The sequence below is a fragment of the Equus asinus genome, chromosome 4 (genome assembly GCF_041296235.1).
Source record: "Equus asinus isolate D_3611 breed Donkey chromosome 4, EquAss-T2T_v2, whole genome shotgun sequence".
NCBI classification, from domain to species: Eukaryota; Metazoa; Chordata; class Mammalia; order Perissodactyla; family Equidae; genus Equus; species Equus asinus.
In genome coordinates, this window is record NC_091793.1 from 136,429,637 (window position 1) to 136,445,155 (window position 15,519).

The 15,519-nt window shown below is 35.7% G+C and overlaps 1 protein-coding gene across 2 annotated transcripts in view; it reads right to left on the reverse strand.

The window, feature by feature from the left end:
- TRAK2 (trafficking kinesin protein 2) overlaps nt 1-15,519 on the reverse strand; it is a 61,711-nt gene that overhangs the window by 22,931 nt on the left and 23,261 nt on the right. For both annotated transcript variants that reach the window (XM_014829227.3, XM_044768440.2), the window contains 3 exons: nt 13,618-13,907; nt 6,960-7,154; nt 20-96 (listed from right to left, as the gene is read on the reverse strand). In XM_014829227.3, coding sequence (XP_014684713.1) covers nt 20-96; nt 6,960-7,154; nt 13,618-13,708 — 363 coding nt within the window. In that variant the 5' untranslated portion in view covers nt 13,709-13,907. The remainder of the gene's footprint in view (nt 1-19; nt 97-6,959; nt 7,155-13,617; nt 13,908-15,519) is intronic.

Here is a 15,519-nt window from a genome sequence, read left to right on the forward strand (position 1 = left end):
AGAAAAGATATATTCCTACCTCTGCCAGGAGATGTGTAACCATGTCGATGTCATTGTAAGTTTTGGTCATCTGCTCCACCCTGTCTGTGCCTAGAACTAAGGAAGTTAAATCAAGTGTTTATAGGATTAAAAAATAACAGAAAATTTTAAATATTCATAAGAATTGAAAGATAATGACAACAAACTTAGAGTTTTACAAAAAACCATTCAGGAGAAAAAAATATACGTGAAAACAGAAAAGAAATGTTTCATGTATTAGACACTCAGGAAATAGACCAATTATTGCAAACAAAATGTACATCATACACTGAACTAAGAAAATATCAAATGATCACAAGGAAGTCACCTCCTGGCTATCTCCTCCTCCCTCAGGAAGATTAGAACTTTAGCCCACTCACACTAGAGAATGTGGGCCTGAAGAACGGATTGACTCACCAGTTGGTTTATATCCTAATCTAAATTAAATTTTCTGAGGGACGAGTTAGTGAGAGGTTATGCTCTTACAAAGGAATTCAATTAGAATTCCATTGTGACAGTCTTGAACATCTACAATCGCCTACCATGTGAGCTAGTATCAGTAAACAAAGAAAAGGACTTGTAGGACTTTTTGTAGCTCTGTTATAAACCATGATCTTTTTTAGCTTAATTAAGCTAAAATTAAGCTAAGGTTTTAATTAAAACCCCTTTATCTTTGTGGTAATCTTCATCATATATAGGCCTTTGCTATAAAATAAATTGTATACTATACAGTTGGTTGAACCTGTGAATGTGAAACCCGTGGATATGCAGGGCCAACTGTAGTTGCTGTACAATGTACACCATTTTATAGTAAAAACGACTTGAGCATCCTCAGATTTTGGTATCCTCAGGGAGTCCTGGAACCAATCTCCTGCAGGTACTCAGGGACAACTAAACCATTACTTGCATAATTCAAGCCCAGTATTTCTGCACTTCATAAACTCAGGAACCGCCAATGTACCTGGATAATTTAGCTCCAAAGAGGATAAATATGACCCCAAAGATTCCACAGTCACAATAAGCAATATCTTTTTAAGTTAATGATGTATAACAAAAAGAGGCATCTTTTGACTTTGGAGTACATTTCATGATACAGATTTATGTTTGACTTAGACTGATTTTATAACTATTTTGTCTTGAAGAAAAAACAGAGACTTTGGAGCAGAAAAGCTGAAAAGTGGAGTGTTATCACCTCCATATTATAAATATGGAATCTGACTCTCAAAAGGGCCATATTTATAATAGAGAGGTGATAACACTCATCTTACAAGGTCATTAGGAGGCTCAAATATGATAATCTACTGAGCAGTATTCAGTAAACTGCTAAGTATCAACTGTTTACAGGCATTCCTCTTTAGACACAACTGGTATGTATGAAACAGCCCTGATTTTTTTTTTTTTTTTAAAGATTTTATTTTTTCCTTTTTCTCCCCAAAGCCCCCCGGTACATAGTTGTGTATTCTTTGTTGTGGGTTCTTCCAGTTGTGGCATGTGGGACGCCGCCTCAGCGTGGTCCGATGAGCAGTGCCATGTCCGCGCCCAGGACTCGAACTAACGAAACACTGGGCCGCCTGCAGCGGAGCACGCGAACTTAACCACTCGGCCACGGGGCCAGCCCCTGAAACAGCCCTGATTTTAAATTTTCTGTAAATAATCCTCTGAGTTGGCAGTAGATACTATGATTAGAGTCATTTGTAGCTCCTCAGCCCCATCTTAACACTTGAGGGGGTCTGAAAGACACTGTTAGACATTTTGCTTTTTATCTGAGCTTTTTTCTTCCTAGCATCACGCTTAAAATGAATCTGGGAATTACTTAGGGATTAATTATTAATGATAGTCTTATTCCTAGTTCAAAGTAAAAAAGTGCTGGGTTGATGGTATTAGGAGATAGCTAAAAAAGTTTTAAAGCGAATATAAGTAAAACAAAAACAACCCAAAAAACCAGAAAGAAACATTCTTACTCCAAAAGAATTTATATTTACAAGTAGAGAAACTGGCTCCGTAATTTAACCACGGGGACAAGAGAAATAGGCTTTTGGGCCTAAGGCATCTTCACAATTTAACTTGATAGCATAGAGGTACAAAGGATTAAAAAATAAGGTAGATATGGCCTCTTCTACTTCTGGCCTCAATACAGTCATGTGCCACATAATGATGTGTCAGTCAACAATGGACCACATATACGATGGTGGTCCCATAAGATGAGTACCATATAGCCTACGTGTGTAGTAGGCTGTACTATCTAGGTTCGCATAAGTACACTCCATGATGTTCACACAATGATGAAATCAACTAACAATGCATTTCTCAGAATGTATTCCCATCATTAAACAACACATGACTGATGGGGCTGGCCAAGTGGTTAAAGTTCTGCGTGCTCTGCTTCAGTGGCCTGGGGGTTTGCAGGTTTGGATCCCAGGTACAGATCTGCTCTGCTCATCAGCCATGCTGTGGAGGCATCCCACATACAAAGTAGAGGAAAACTGGCACAGATGTTAGCTTAGGGCTAATCTTCCTCAAGCAAAAAAAGAAGAAGACTGGGAACAGATGTTACTCAGGGGGAATCTTCCTCTCCAAAAAAAGAAAAAGCTTAAATATATATTATTATGGCAAAGAAGTTAGATAATGCAACCAGAATTCTCAAATTCTTATGTTTTACACAAAACAGTCTATAAACTACCAAGCCGCAAAGGCTGGGCCACCTCAACTGCAGAGTTGCTCAACTGAATCAGTCGGTCACAAAGTACGCTGGAACACAAGGGATTCCTCTCTGCAGCCTAATGAGTTTTGTCTCCTCTTCCTTGTCACCACACTCCTGAGAAGATATGTTGCTTGGGATGACTCCAAAAGCACTCGGGGCAAAGCTCTTAAATGTTCTCTTGGCATTTAGACATTGTTGATTAAATGCTTCGAAAGCCATAGACTAATTCTTCCCTGTAATTCTGTAACCAAGAATGCAGAGATGGCCAAGCAGGCTGACTTTATTATAATCTATCTTATCCAATCATATTTTCCCTTTGGTTCTCACCTGTTAAAATAAAAACGTTAAATTGTGCAGAAATTAGCAATGCTCTGTGTTTTGCTTCCAGACATGAACTTCCCTAACTCTCTAAAAAGAAATTTATACACCAGGGAGATGATGAACTTTAAAAAAATTTTTTATTGTGATATAATTGACATATAGATAAACATTTTTAAAGAACAATTTGCAACTTGGTTTCAGAAGGTTGTTAATTAACGTTCAACATTTTTAGTGTAATATTTGGAGACTCTAATCTTTCTGAAAAAATAAGGGGGGCCTAATATACATAAGCACTTTACTAATTCTTACTTTATGTTCTAATTCTGCATAAGCTCACATCAACTACCCCAATCTCATATTTTTTCAGGATGGGAAATGCCAATGTTAATCCATTTTGATATCTTTGTCATTTATATGAGATGATACTTGATAGTTCTCTCATACATCCCTTTTCTAGATCCAGAATTTTTACTACAATTACTCAATTTTAAAAAGACTTCTAATCTTTCATCACTCTCCAACCCTCCTACACCAAAAAACAAAGCCAAAACAACAACAAAAGAAACAAAACACAAGCACTGCCCACACGGCATAGTAAGAGATGCAACAGCTCCTGACAACTACAGATAGGTCTTGAGGTTTTAACCCGAAAGAAGTGACGGCAGCTCTTGTGGCTATGATACAGAGATCTCTGCAATATCAAAAACCGCCTTCAACGGAACCGAGACAGAACAAAAAGAAGGAGGCTGATGATACATACCATCTAGGGCAGCCTTTCTCAACAGGCTTCCAGGGGAGAATTAAGCCCTACATGTAGGTAATGAGTGGGTGACAATTATGTTAATTCTCCCAAAGATAATACTTAGCTAGTACATGATACATAGGCGATAAGGTCATCCAGTATACAACAGGCGTCCTAGGGCAGATGCCTCAATTCTTTTGTGGAGTTGGTTGAGAGGGCTGATCTAAGGAATTCTCAGTCTGCTTACCTCTGTGACCTGACTACAGGTAATACTCCTGAACACGATCAGTTATATTTCCTTTCCTGCCAATTCAGTGATTTTTGAGGGCAGAGCTTGAGGAAAAGCATAACTACCAAGCAGAAGTAATAATTACTACAACTGTATTTCTCTGCAAAATTGTACACTCTCCCCAATTCCCTAAGTTCTCTAATTAATGTCCCCATGAAATGACCATTTAGCTTTGGTTGACAAAACTTTGGATCAGTGGGTTGCAAATCTGAGTGTAATCAGTACTACTAGGAGGACCTGTTAAAACATAGACTGCTGTGCCTTACCCCCCGAGTTTCTGATTCTGAAGATCTGGGGGGGGGCCCGAGAATCTGCATCTCTAACAAGCTCCCAGATGATGTCGATGCCTTAAATAAAACTGATATAACCAATCACTTCCCTCTTCTTTTTCTTACACATTAGGAAGTGGTATAGGTGATTCCTTACCCCCCGTCCCCCAAAATATCCTGAAAGGAAGATCAGGTTTCTATTTTTAGCCTTTAAATGAAGGAACGGTACTGTCACAGTGTGCTCTGACTGCACTGCTCACCCCACCGCTCACTCTGGGTCTCATTCTTAATAAAATTAAGAAAACCCTGGAGCGACCTGTTCTGCATGCAAAACATTCTTTGAGTATCTTAAACTTTGTGTGTGTATGGAAGGGACTAGGATGGAATTATTTTTTTTTGGACCTACTCAGTGCTCTCACGTGTTCTATTTTAAAGGCAAACCATCTCTTTCTGGTTTGGTGGGGGCTTCAGAGAACAATCAGTATCCTTTCACTACGTGAGAGAAGTTCCCAGTCCAGAGCCTGCCCATGCTTCCCTCCAAATTTACTGTTTTCTCCCAGCTCTTTCAATTCCTTTATGTTATTGAAGAGAAAGTGCCACTTCTTTTGATTAGTTGTTAAATTCATTTTAATGAGCATGAGTGTCTACCAGCATGTAAGAAGGGGCTGAAGCAGCACCAGGGAGTGCACCCGAGGACGGCTTACTGGAGTACAGAATAATTAGTCAAAACCACAAATCTACCACTCTCAAGGGGATAGAAAACTGTGGGAAAGGGTAAGAGAATGTTTTGTATCTTGCTTTTTAAAACCTTAGTCAATTTGCTAAATAAAGTAAATCACTTATCTTTTACATTCATAAGATGCAAATTCACAATGAAATTTATTTATATTTGCGTGAACTGTTAACCCAAAGAATAGATACCTTTAAAGTAACAGTGAAATTAAAGTACAGTACAAAGATAAAGTATAACGGACCAATTACAATCCTAGCATGTTTGCTTCATGATCTTAGGTATATCATACATAGTTCCATTTTCAAATTGCTGTAGTGGAAATAGCATCATTAGACTAAAGGAATAGGATGGTTTCCTAGAACCTGCAAGTATGGATCTGTATCATCCTGGTATCTCAAGTTTTAAATTGCTCCCTTAAACATTATGATTTGTTTTGCATAAAGTCCTGAAAACCCAGTACTTTTGAATTTGCTTCTTTTATTTTCCAGTCTTTTTATTTAAAAGTCACCCTAAAAGTAACTCCCTTAAATCATGATCTAAGACATTTTTCTAGCTACAGTTCCACCCCTCAGTGGCCTATAGAACAAAGAATAAGTAACCTAAGGAGTACTTTCCGTGCTACTTTATCAAAATAATGACAAACCAAATTTATCCTGATGAAATTTCAGTTTGAAATTTTCTTCTCACAAAGCTAAAAACTCATGGAACAAAAGGAAATGAAAATCAAAAATAGCATTCCTTCTAAAAAGCATTTCCCAGAAAATCTCAAGTAAGGAACTTCCCAAACTAGAAAATTAAGAAAAACCTTGAGACTTAATTTAATATTCAGCTACTTAAAAGAATTATTGAGGACAGAAACACAGTTTGAGTTTTCTGATATTCTAATTCAAATTTAAACAATATTTACAATTTTTTTTCTGAGCAGTAAGTAACCTGGTCCTAAGAAACTGCTATCAAAAGTGAGTTAACGATTACTACGAAAATGAGTATTTCACAACAATCATTATCCAGCTACAATGTTTAAAAACTCTGAAGCACTGACTGGGAAATGTCTAGGTTCTGACGCAATCTCATATCTAATGCAAATGAAAAGAATTTCACAAACACATCAATGTTGAACTTACAGACTTTTATTATATATTCTAACAGTTTTAGATTGAATGAAGAAAAAAAGTAAGCTCAGCCTGAAAGCAGACTTTTGGAATGAGGCCAAAAGCAAAAAAATCTCCATACTTTAAACTCCAAAGTTTAAAAAGTGTTCTATTTAACTTCGTCATTTCTAAGAGCTTGGCGTAAAACAGACTTATTTTCAGGATGAATCTGGCTTAGCCTCTCACTGACATATTCTCTATGAATCCTTAAGTAAATAATGAAGATTACTACATAGTGTGCACTTATTTCTCCTTGGCATTATTAAAACTACTTAGCTAGCCAAGAAATATGCTTCCTAATGAGTGACACAGTTCCTATGACTGTGTTTAATAGGGAAGGTAAGAGTCAAAGAGCTGATGGCTTTGGATTGAAAACTATTAGGATAATAAATGTTGAGAGATATAAAGGGATACTAAATTTTTAAATAATTTCACTACTTTTTTTTTAAAGTTCATTTTTCTACTCAGTCTGAGGAAAGTATCAAGTAAAAGATGGGAGAAATTGAAACATCTGAGTATGCTTATAACCGGACACTCAGCCGTAAGAATGACACTTCAGCATCAGACACATCACAATTAGAATCATCTCTTCATGTTGTTTTTTAAATCAGTTCGAGTTCAAGTCAGTTCACACCGAACCATGGCTAGGGATGACAAATGTTTTAAAAGTCAACACCAAGATACTCATGACGTTTATTTAAATGGACAAACTCTAAAGGGGTAAAAAATACTCACTCATATAGCGGAAAGTCTCTTCAGCAAGGACTGGAGAGAGGGCATCAGACGCATGCTGCTGCTGGCGTGGGGACTGAGTCCAGTCTTGATTTTCATACAGGAAGAGAGAGTCCACTCGCAGCTTATACTGGGGTAGCTGTTCTTCTAGCAGACTCACCAGCTCAACTTCAGGGAGATCCTCATTGGAACAGACATCTAAAGAGGACACTCCACGTAAATGAATCTACTATTTGTCAATTTACTAGGCCACAGAGAAAAATCGGTAAATTAGTTCTGCAAAGGTAGGATAACCAAAGAAACATTAGCCAAGATCATTTCTCCTCTTATTGTTATTAATATATCCCTGTACCATAGTTAGTCTTTTTCTAGGTTTCTTTAATATGAGAACTTCTATAGTAAAAAGAATACCAGGAATTCTAATTGTACCTTATCTAAAAACATACTGCTTAGTGAATATAACTATGTTTTTAAAGTTTAAAATGAATTTAGAAAAATTTTTTATTTCCTCCTCATCAAATTATTTAGTGCTGCTTAAAAGAGATCAGATCTCAAATAACTGATGTACTTGGGGGAAAAAAGCAACACAAAACAACCAGCAGAAAATAGCCAGTTCAAAAGGAATAAAATCACACACTCTTTACTAACAGAATTTGAACTCTGTGGGAGGATTCTTCAAAAATTTGGAAATTATATTTTAGTATATTCTCACAGCAGCTAGATTTATAGAAAAAACCCCAGAACATTTACTGGTTAAATGTTAACCAGTAATGTTAACATTCCAGAACAGGGTCCCAGCGCTGGTCCTGGAAGTGCGTCTAAAGTCCTGAATACCTTTCCCATCACTACTCTCTTACCTGCCTAGTTCTAACTCCCCCACTGCATACACATGTCTGAACACATCTGGGTTTCTCTGTCTTTTAGTGTTTGCTCCTGGCTTCCTGTTCCAAATACTGTCCATCATTTAACACCTCTGAAATTCGGCCATTTACAAAAAAGGGAAAGTTATCCCTTTTGATGTGCTTAAAATACTAGGGCTTAAAATAGAGAAAATACAGGATGTCACATCAACCCTCTCACTTTTTAAAGAGATTTGGTATTTCCTTTGTGGGGAGTGTAAAGAAACAACAAAGTTCATTTTAAGAAAGCACACCTTCAAAGAGTAAATTTTTACTGCTTGACCTTAACTTAACAATGACAATTTAATAAATCAAATACAAGGAGGCTGAAAATATTGGACAGCCCTATTCACCCAGAAGGCTTCATAACCACAGAGATGAGATACATTTAAAACCTTAAATATGGTTCTAAAGAAGCTTTCAACCTTTAGCAGATCTCTGAAATAAGAGCCCTGCAAATACATCCAAATTCTACTTCTATGAATTCCATAATTATCCAAATTTTTCCTGCCACAAATATGTCACATACTGATTGTCACTGTAATTCTTGTGGGAAGAGAAGTTGACTGTAAATACAGACAGAACTAAAAACAGATTCTTAGGCATTCAGGGGTATAACAGAAATGAAGAACAAAAGTACCATTCATTAAAGGAGCTACTATTCCCTAGAAATTTTCTTTTAATAAGCATTAATGACATTCTGTGAAAATTCAAGGTCACCAATCCCCTTCTTCCAACAGTTGGGACAATCAGTAAAGATCTTAGCAGGGTAATGCCTAGTGGCAGGAGGGTTGAATTATTGTTGGAATAAAGCCCAGTAGAGTGTGGTCTGCTGTGTGGTCTAGAGACCTACATAACAAAGAGTAAAGTCAAGCCACAGAAGGATTGACCCTATCAGCAAGTAACTTAAGGACCTGTCACAACAAATTTTAACAGTCTTTCAAGAAAGACAACAAAGTCCAAATATCTAACAATGTAACATTCATAATGTTCGGTGTTTGCTAAAAAAATGATTAGGTATACAAGGAATAAGCAAATTGTAGTCCATAACTAGTTGGAAAATTAGTCAACAGAAAGAGGCCCATGAATGATAAAGATGATAAAATTAGTAAGCAACAATTTTAAAACAGTTATTACTAACATGTTCAAAGCTTTAAAAGGAAAATATGAACTTAATGAAAAGAGAAACAGAAGACATATCTGTATATATAAAACCCAAACAGCACTAGAGTACAATATCTAAAATGAAAAATTCACTGGATAGCAGATTAGACATCCTCCAGAAGAACAGTACACTTAAAGGCATAGCAATGGAAACTACCTAAAATGAAGCACAGGATAAAAAAAGACTGGGGGAAAAAAATGAACAGAACGTCAGTGACTTGTGTCACAATATCAAGCAGTCAAACATACTTGCAACTGGAGTCAAAGAAGAGGACAGAGGTGGGAGCAGAAAGACTATTTGAAGAAATAATGGTCAAAATCTTATAAATTTAATTAAAAGTATAATTCCATAGTTTAAGGAAGCTCAATGACTCCAAGCAGGAAAAACACAAAGAACTTTCAAAGAGACAATTTTAAAAGCAGAAAGAAGAAAAAGGACACATTTCAATTGAGGGAACAAAGGCAAGAATGGTTTCATTGGAAGCAATGCAAGGTATATGACAATGCAACGTCATTAAAAGTGCGTACTCATTAAAGTATATAGAAAATTCAACTTAGAATTCTATACCAGTGAAAACACTTTTCAAAAAAGGTGAAATAAAGACTTTTCCAGATAAGCAAAAAACTGTGACTATTCATTGTGTGCTGACCTATATTACAGGAATTGTTAAAGTTTTTCAGGCAAAAAGGATAGAAGATGGAAACTTCAATCTACAAAAAGAAGCAGAGCCAGCCTTGATGGCCTAGTGGTTAAAGCTCAACACATTCTGCTTTGGTGGCCCTGGTTCGGTTCCCAGGTGTGGGACCACGCTACTCATCTGTCGGTAGCCATGCTGTGGTGGTGGTTCACACAGAAGAACTAGAAGGACCTACAACTAGAATATACAACTATGTACTGGAGTTTTGGGGGGGGAGCAAAAAAAGAGAGGGAAGAAGACTGGCAATAGATGTTAGCTCAGGGCAAATCTTCCCCCCCTCCAAAAAAAGAAAGAAAGAAAAGTGACAGAAATGGTAAATCTGTGTATAAATATATAAAGCTTTTATTCTCACAATTTATTTAATTTATATTGACTGTTTAAAGTAAAATAACAACACTGTAATATGTATATAACATATGTAGACATAAAAGGCATGGCAACAATAATACATAGGACAGTAGGAGAAATGGAAGAATACTGTTGTAAGGTTTATGAAATAGTGTAATGTTATTTGAAGATAGGCTGTGATAGGTTAAAAACTTATATTGCAAACATAGAGCAACCACTAAGAAAAATGAGAGATATAGCTAAGTCATCAATATTGGAATATGGAATCCTAAAAACAAAACTCAACTCAAAAGAAGGAAGGAATGAGGAAAAAAGGAAGAAAGAACTTTCAAATGAAACAAATAGAAAAGAAGTAGGAATGCAGTAGACTCCACCAAACTGATAATTATGTTAAATGGAAATGGTCTAAATGCCCCCATTAGAAAGTAGAGATTATCAGACTGGATTAAAAAAAGAGAGAGAGATCTAACTTTATGTTATCTGCAGGCGATGTCCTTTAAATAGTCAGATAAGTTAAAAGTAAAAAGATAGAAAATGCTATAATAACAATTCTACACAAACTCCAAAAATAGAGGAGGGAATACTTCACAACTCATTTTATGAGGCCAGCATTATCCCAATACCAAAATCAAGCAAAGATACTGCAAAAAAAGTACAAACCACTAATTCTCACAAATGGGAAACACACACACACAACATTAGTAAATCGAATCCACAATATATAAGAAAGATAACACATCATGACAAAGTAGAGTATTCCCCAGGAATGCAAGGTTGGTTTGAAATTCAAAAATGAATCAACAGAATTCACCGCACTGAAGAGCAAAAAATGAAAAACCATGTTAATAAATGGAGAAGAGGCTTTTGACAAAATTCAACCCATTCATAACAAAAACCTCTCACCCAACTAGGAAGAGAAGGATACTTTCTCAATTTCATAAAGTGTATTCTTAAGAAACTTAATGGTGAAAGACTGTAACATTTCTCCTAATACTGGAAATATGGCAAGAATGTTCTCATCACTTTTATTAAAAAATATACTGATATTCTATCCCATTCAATAGGCAAGAAAAAGAAATAAAACACATCCAGATTGAAAAGGAACATGAAAAACTATCTCCATTTACAGACAATGTTATGGTTTATCTAGAGAATTCTAAGGAATCTTTAAGAAAGTTAATAAAACTAAGTAACTTAAGCAAAGTTGCAGAATACAAGGTCAATATAAGAAGATTAATTTCATTTCTATTTACTAGTAATGAACAGTTGGATAATAAAATTAAATAATGCTGTTTATAGTAGCATAAAAACCCCAAATTTTTAAGACTAAATTTAATAAAATATTTGTAAGACCTGTATAATAAAAATTACAAAAATACTTTTCAGAAATTGAAGATCTAAATAAATGGAGAGACATATCATGTTCATGGATTAGAAGACTTAAGAGCCTTAAGATGTCAATCCTCTATAGTGTCTATGTAATTCCATTCAAATTTCCAGCATTCTTTTCTGTATAAATTGACAAGTGAATTCTAAAATTATATAGAAATGTGAAAGATCTAGAATGGCCAAAATAATTTTTGAAAAAGCAGAACTAAGTCGGAGAATTTATACTACTTGATTTCAAGATTTACTATAGAATTACAGTAATCAAGGCAATGTGGTATTAATGTAAAGATAGACTTAGAAATTAAAGGAGCAGAACAGAGAACAGAAATAGACCCACACATATATAACCAAGTGATTTTTTCAATGAAATTACCCAGGTAATTCAATACGGTGAAAAATAATGTTTTCAACAACTGGTGCAGAACAACTGAAAATTCAATTGGAAAAAAAAATCTGAACTCTAACCTCATTCCGTATTCAAAATTAACTATAAAATGGACCATTGACCTAAATGTAAAAGTAAAAACTATGAAACTTTTAAAACAAAGGAGAATATCTTTGTGATCTTGAGGTACGCAAAGGTTTCTTAGAAATGACACAAAAAACATGAACTATAAAAGTAAAAACTGATAAATTGGACTCTACCAAAACTTAAAACTTGTGCTCTTCAAAAGATACCATTAAGAAAATGAAAAGACAAGCCACAGTCTAGGAGAAAATATCTGCAATTCATTTATCTACAAAGGATTCACATCTAGAAGTATAAAGAACACTTACAACTCAATAGTAAGGAATTTTAAAGTGGGCAAATGATTTGAATAAACAACTCAAAGTAAGTTCTAAAAATGGCCAATAAGCACATGTAAAGACGCTCAACATCATTAGTCATCAGGGAAAAATAAATTAAACCACAAAGAGATACCAGTACACACCTATGAGAATGGCTAAAATAAAAAACATTGACATTACCAAGTATTGATGCTGTGAAGCAGAGGGCAGCAAAGCACAGCCCGCAGGCCAGCTCTAGCTGCTGCCCTGTCTGGTTTTGTAAATCAAGTTTTATTGGAATACAATCACATCTGTTCTTCTACGTATTGTCTATGACTGCTTTTCTGCTACAAGGGCAGAGCTGTGTAATTGCAACCCAGCAATAAAAATGAATGAAATACTGGTAAATATCACAATGTGAGTAAATCTCAAAAACAGTTTGCTACATAAAAAAGCCAGACACACGAAACAGAGTAATTTATACGAAATTCTAGAACAAGCAAATTTTATCTATAGTGACAGAAAGCAGATGGATGGTTGCCTGGAGCAAGTGGTAAGGAGTGGGGAGATCTGGGTACAAGCAAACTTTTGAGGGATAATAAAAATGGTCTACAACTTGATTGTACTGGTGGTTACACAAGTGTATATATTTGTCAAAACTAAACCGTACACTTTAAATGGGTGCCTTTTTTTGTATCTTAATAACAATATCTCAATAAAGCTGAATAAAAACAAAAAAAACTTCAGACTTTTTTGGAGTTTTAGAAAAGCAGTACTGTGCATTTACTTTGTTATCTAACATCCCCAACTGGTTTTATAGCAGCACCTCATATTTAAATATATTAATACATTTTCAGCAAACATGAGTATTCAAACTAAGTGATATAGAATCTAGAAATAGCTGAGCAGGTCAGATTTTGTAGACCAATGAGTTTTAGAACCAAGGTTTAGAAAAAACTTTGGGTGTTCAGAGATGTTCTGATTTAGTCTTGCAGATAAGGGCTTTTGGGTCTGTTCCTGTGTTTGTATACTCCGTATGTCCTGAGAGCCTCTTATGTACTGGGGACTGTTTTCATGTACTTGCAGGACATGCAAACACTAGCAACTCTGTCCTTGCCCTATGGAGACAGGAAGATGAAGATAACACAGTTCCTGCTGACCAGTGGCTCACATGGTAAGGGGAGTCAGACAGAGAGAAGGAGCAGCACACAAAGCAGACTCTGATAATGTGATAGGAGACTAGAGATGGAGACATTAATTCAGCTGGTCCCTGAGGAGACCATGCTGGAAAGGGAGCCCAGGGTTTCATCACGGCGGGTATTATACGCAGGACTGAGGTGTCTGCATTTTATCCTGTAAGCAACAGTACTTCAGTACTTATTAAACTGGACTCACCAGTGATGCTCTCTGAGTCTCTGTGATTGACATTCATGAGGTTTTCTTCACCTGTTGGTGATGTAAAAATAGCATCCTGGGATTGACTCATGCAGGATCCTTTCTTGCTTTGGTTGAGAAGGACAGCTTTGGTAGGAATCAGAGAAAAGGAAATCCATCAAGCCATTCAATAAAGAAATGGATCTGGTCCTATGGATATTTTCTTTTAAACAGATTTTTTCCGATGATTCCAATGACATCAGCAGCAATGAGTGCTCTCACGTGATTATCATACCTTGGACACTCATGACCTAAAAAAAGAACAAATCTCCAGTGACTTTAGAACTCAGCATGCTCTTTAATAACAGCAGGCCAACTACCCACAATGTCTGTCACTACGAATGTTTTCCTAATGATACATAAAACAACATGAATAAATCTCAAAATAATTATGCTGGATGAAAAGAAATGAGACCAAAAAAGAGTACTCAGTTTATAATTCCACATATATGAAATTCTAGAAAATGTAAACTTATCTATAGAGACAGAAAACAGATCAGTGGCTGCCTGGGGTTTGGGTAGGAATTACCAAGGGGCAAGAGAAAAGTTTTGGAGATGATGTATATGTTCACTATTTTTATTGTCTGATGGCTTCATAAGTGTATACATACATCAAAATTTATCAAATTGTACACTTGAAATTGTGCATCTAACGTATGTTAATTATAATTTAATAAAGCTGTTAAAAATTTTGAATATAATTTACTGTTTAAAGTAAAATAATAACAATATATTGTGGGAGCTATAACATACATAGAAGTAAAATGTATTACAACAATGGCACAAAGACCAGGAGGGAAAAAATGGAAATATACTGTTGTATGGCTTTTTTACTATATACGTGAAATAGTAAAATACCACTTGAAGGTAGACTGTGGTAAGTTAAGGATGTGTACTATAAACCCTAAAGCAACCAATAAAATAACTCAAGAAAAATGAGCCAAGAAAGGAGAAGAAATGGAATACTATAAAAATGGTTTCTCAAACCTGGCACTACTGACATTTGGGGCTGGATAACACTGTGTCATGCACATTGTAGGACGTGCAGCAGCATACCAGCAGAATCTTCTCCCCAGACCCTCTCCCAGTTCTAACAACCAAAAATATCTCCAGACACTGTCAAATGTCCCCTGGCGGAGAGGAGGCAAAATCACCCCCAGTTGAGAACCACTGAAATAAAAGAACCCCAACCTCAATTATAATTAAAGTAAATAAAAATGTAAAGAAAGTATTTTTCACTGATTAGAGATTAGCACACATTAAGTTTTACTATATTCATTGTTGGAGAGGATATGGAGAAAGCTTACTCTTAGACTGTTGATAAAAGTATAAATCAGTACAAGTTTTCAGAAAGGCCATTGGCAATATCTACCAAACTTTTAAATATACATACACCATAATTCAACAATTTTACCACTAGGAATCGAAACTATGGGTATACTCACAAAGTATGCCAAGATGTAGGCACAAGGATGCCCAGATATATTTTTTTTTAAAGCACACACACACAACTGGAATCAAAATATCCCATAAAGAAATGGGTTTAATAATGGTACAGAGGAATATAATACATTAAACATACGTGTGTACTTTAAAAAACCAAACAGGAATTGTTATCAGTTAGGAGAACTGTTCAATACGAATTACAAGCCTAGCTTTGTATCAAAAGACAGCCTTTACTAGTCTACTTAGCAACTTGCAGCTTCTATTTATGGTTAATTAATTCTCACGCCTACTATCTACAAGCATTGTAAAATTCGGTGTTTTTCAAGAGTTACCCCCAAGAAACAGAAGGGAATAAAATAAAGGCAATAAAGGAGACTGAAAAATGGTCACTGGGGTGAATAGAGGAGCACTCTGAGC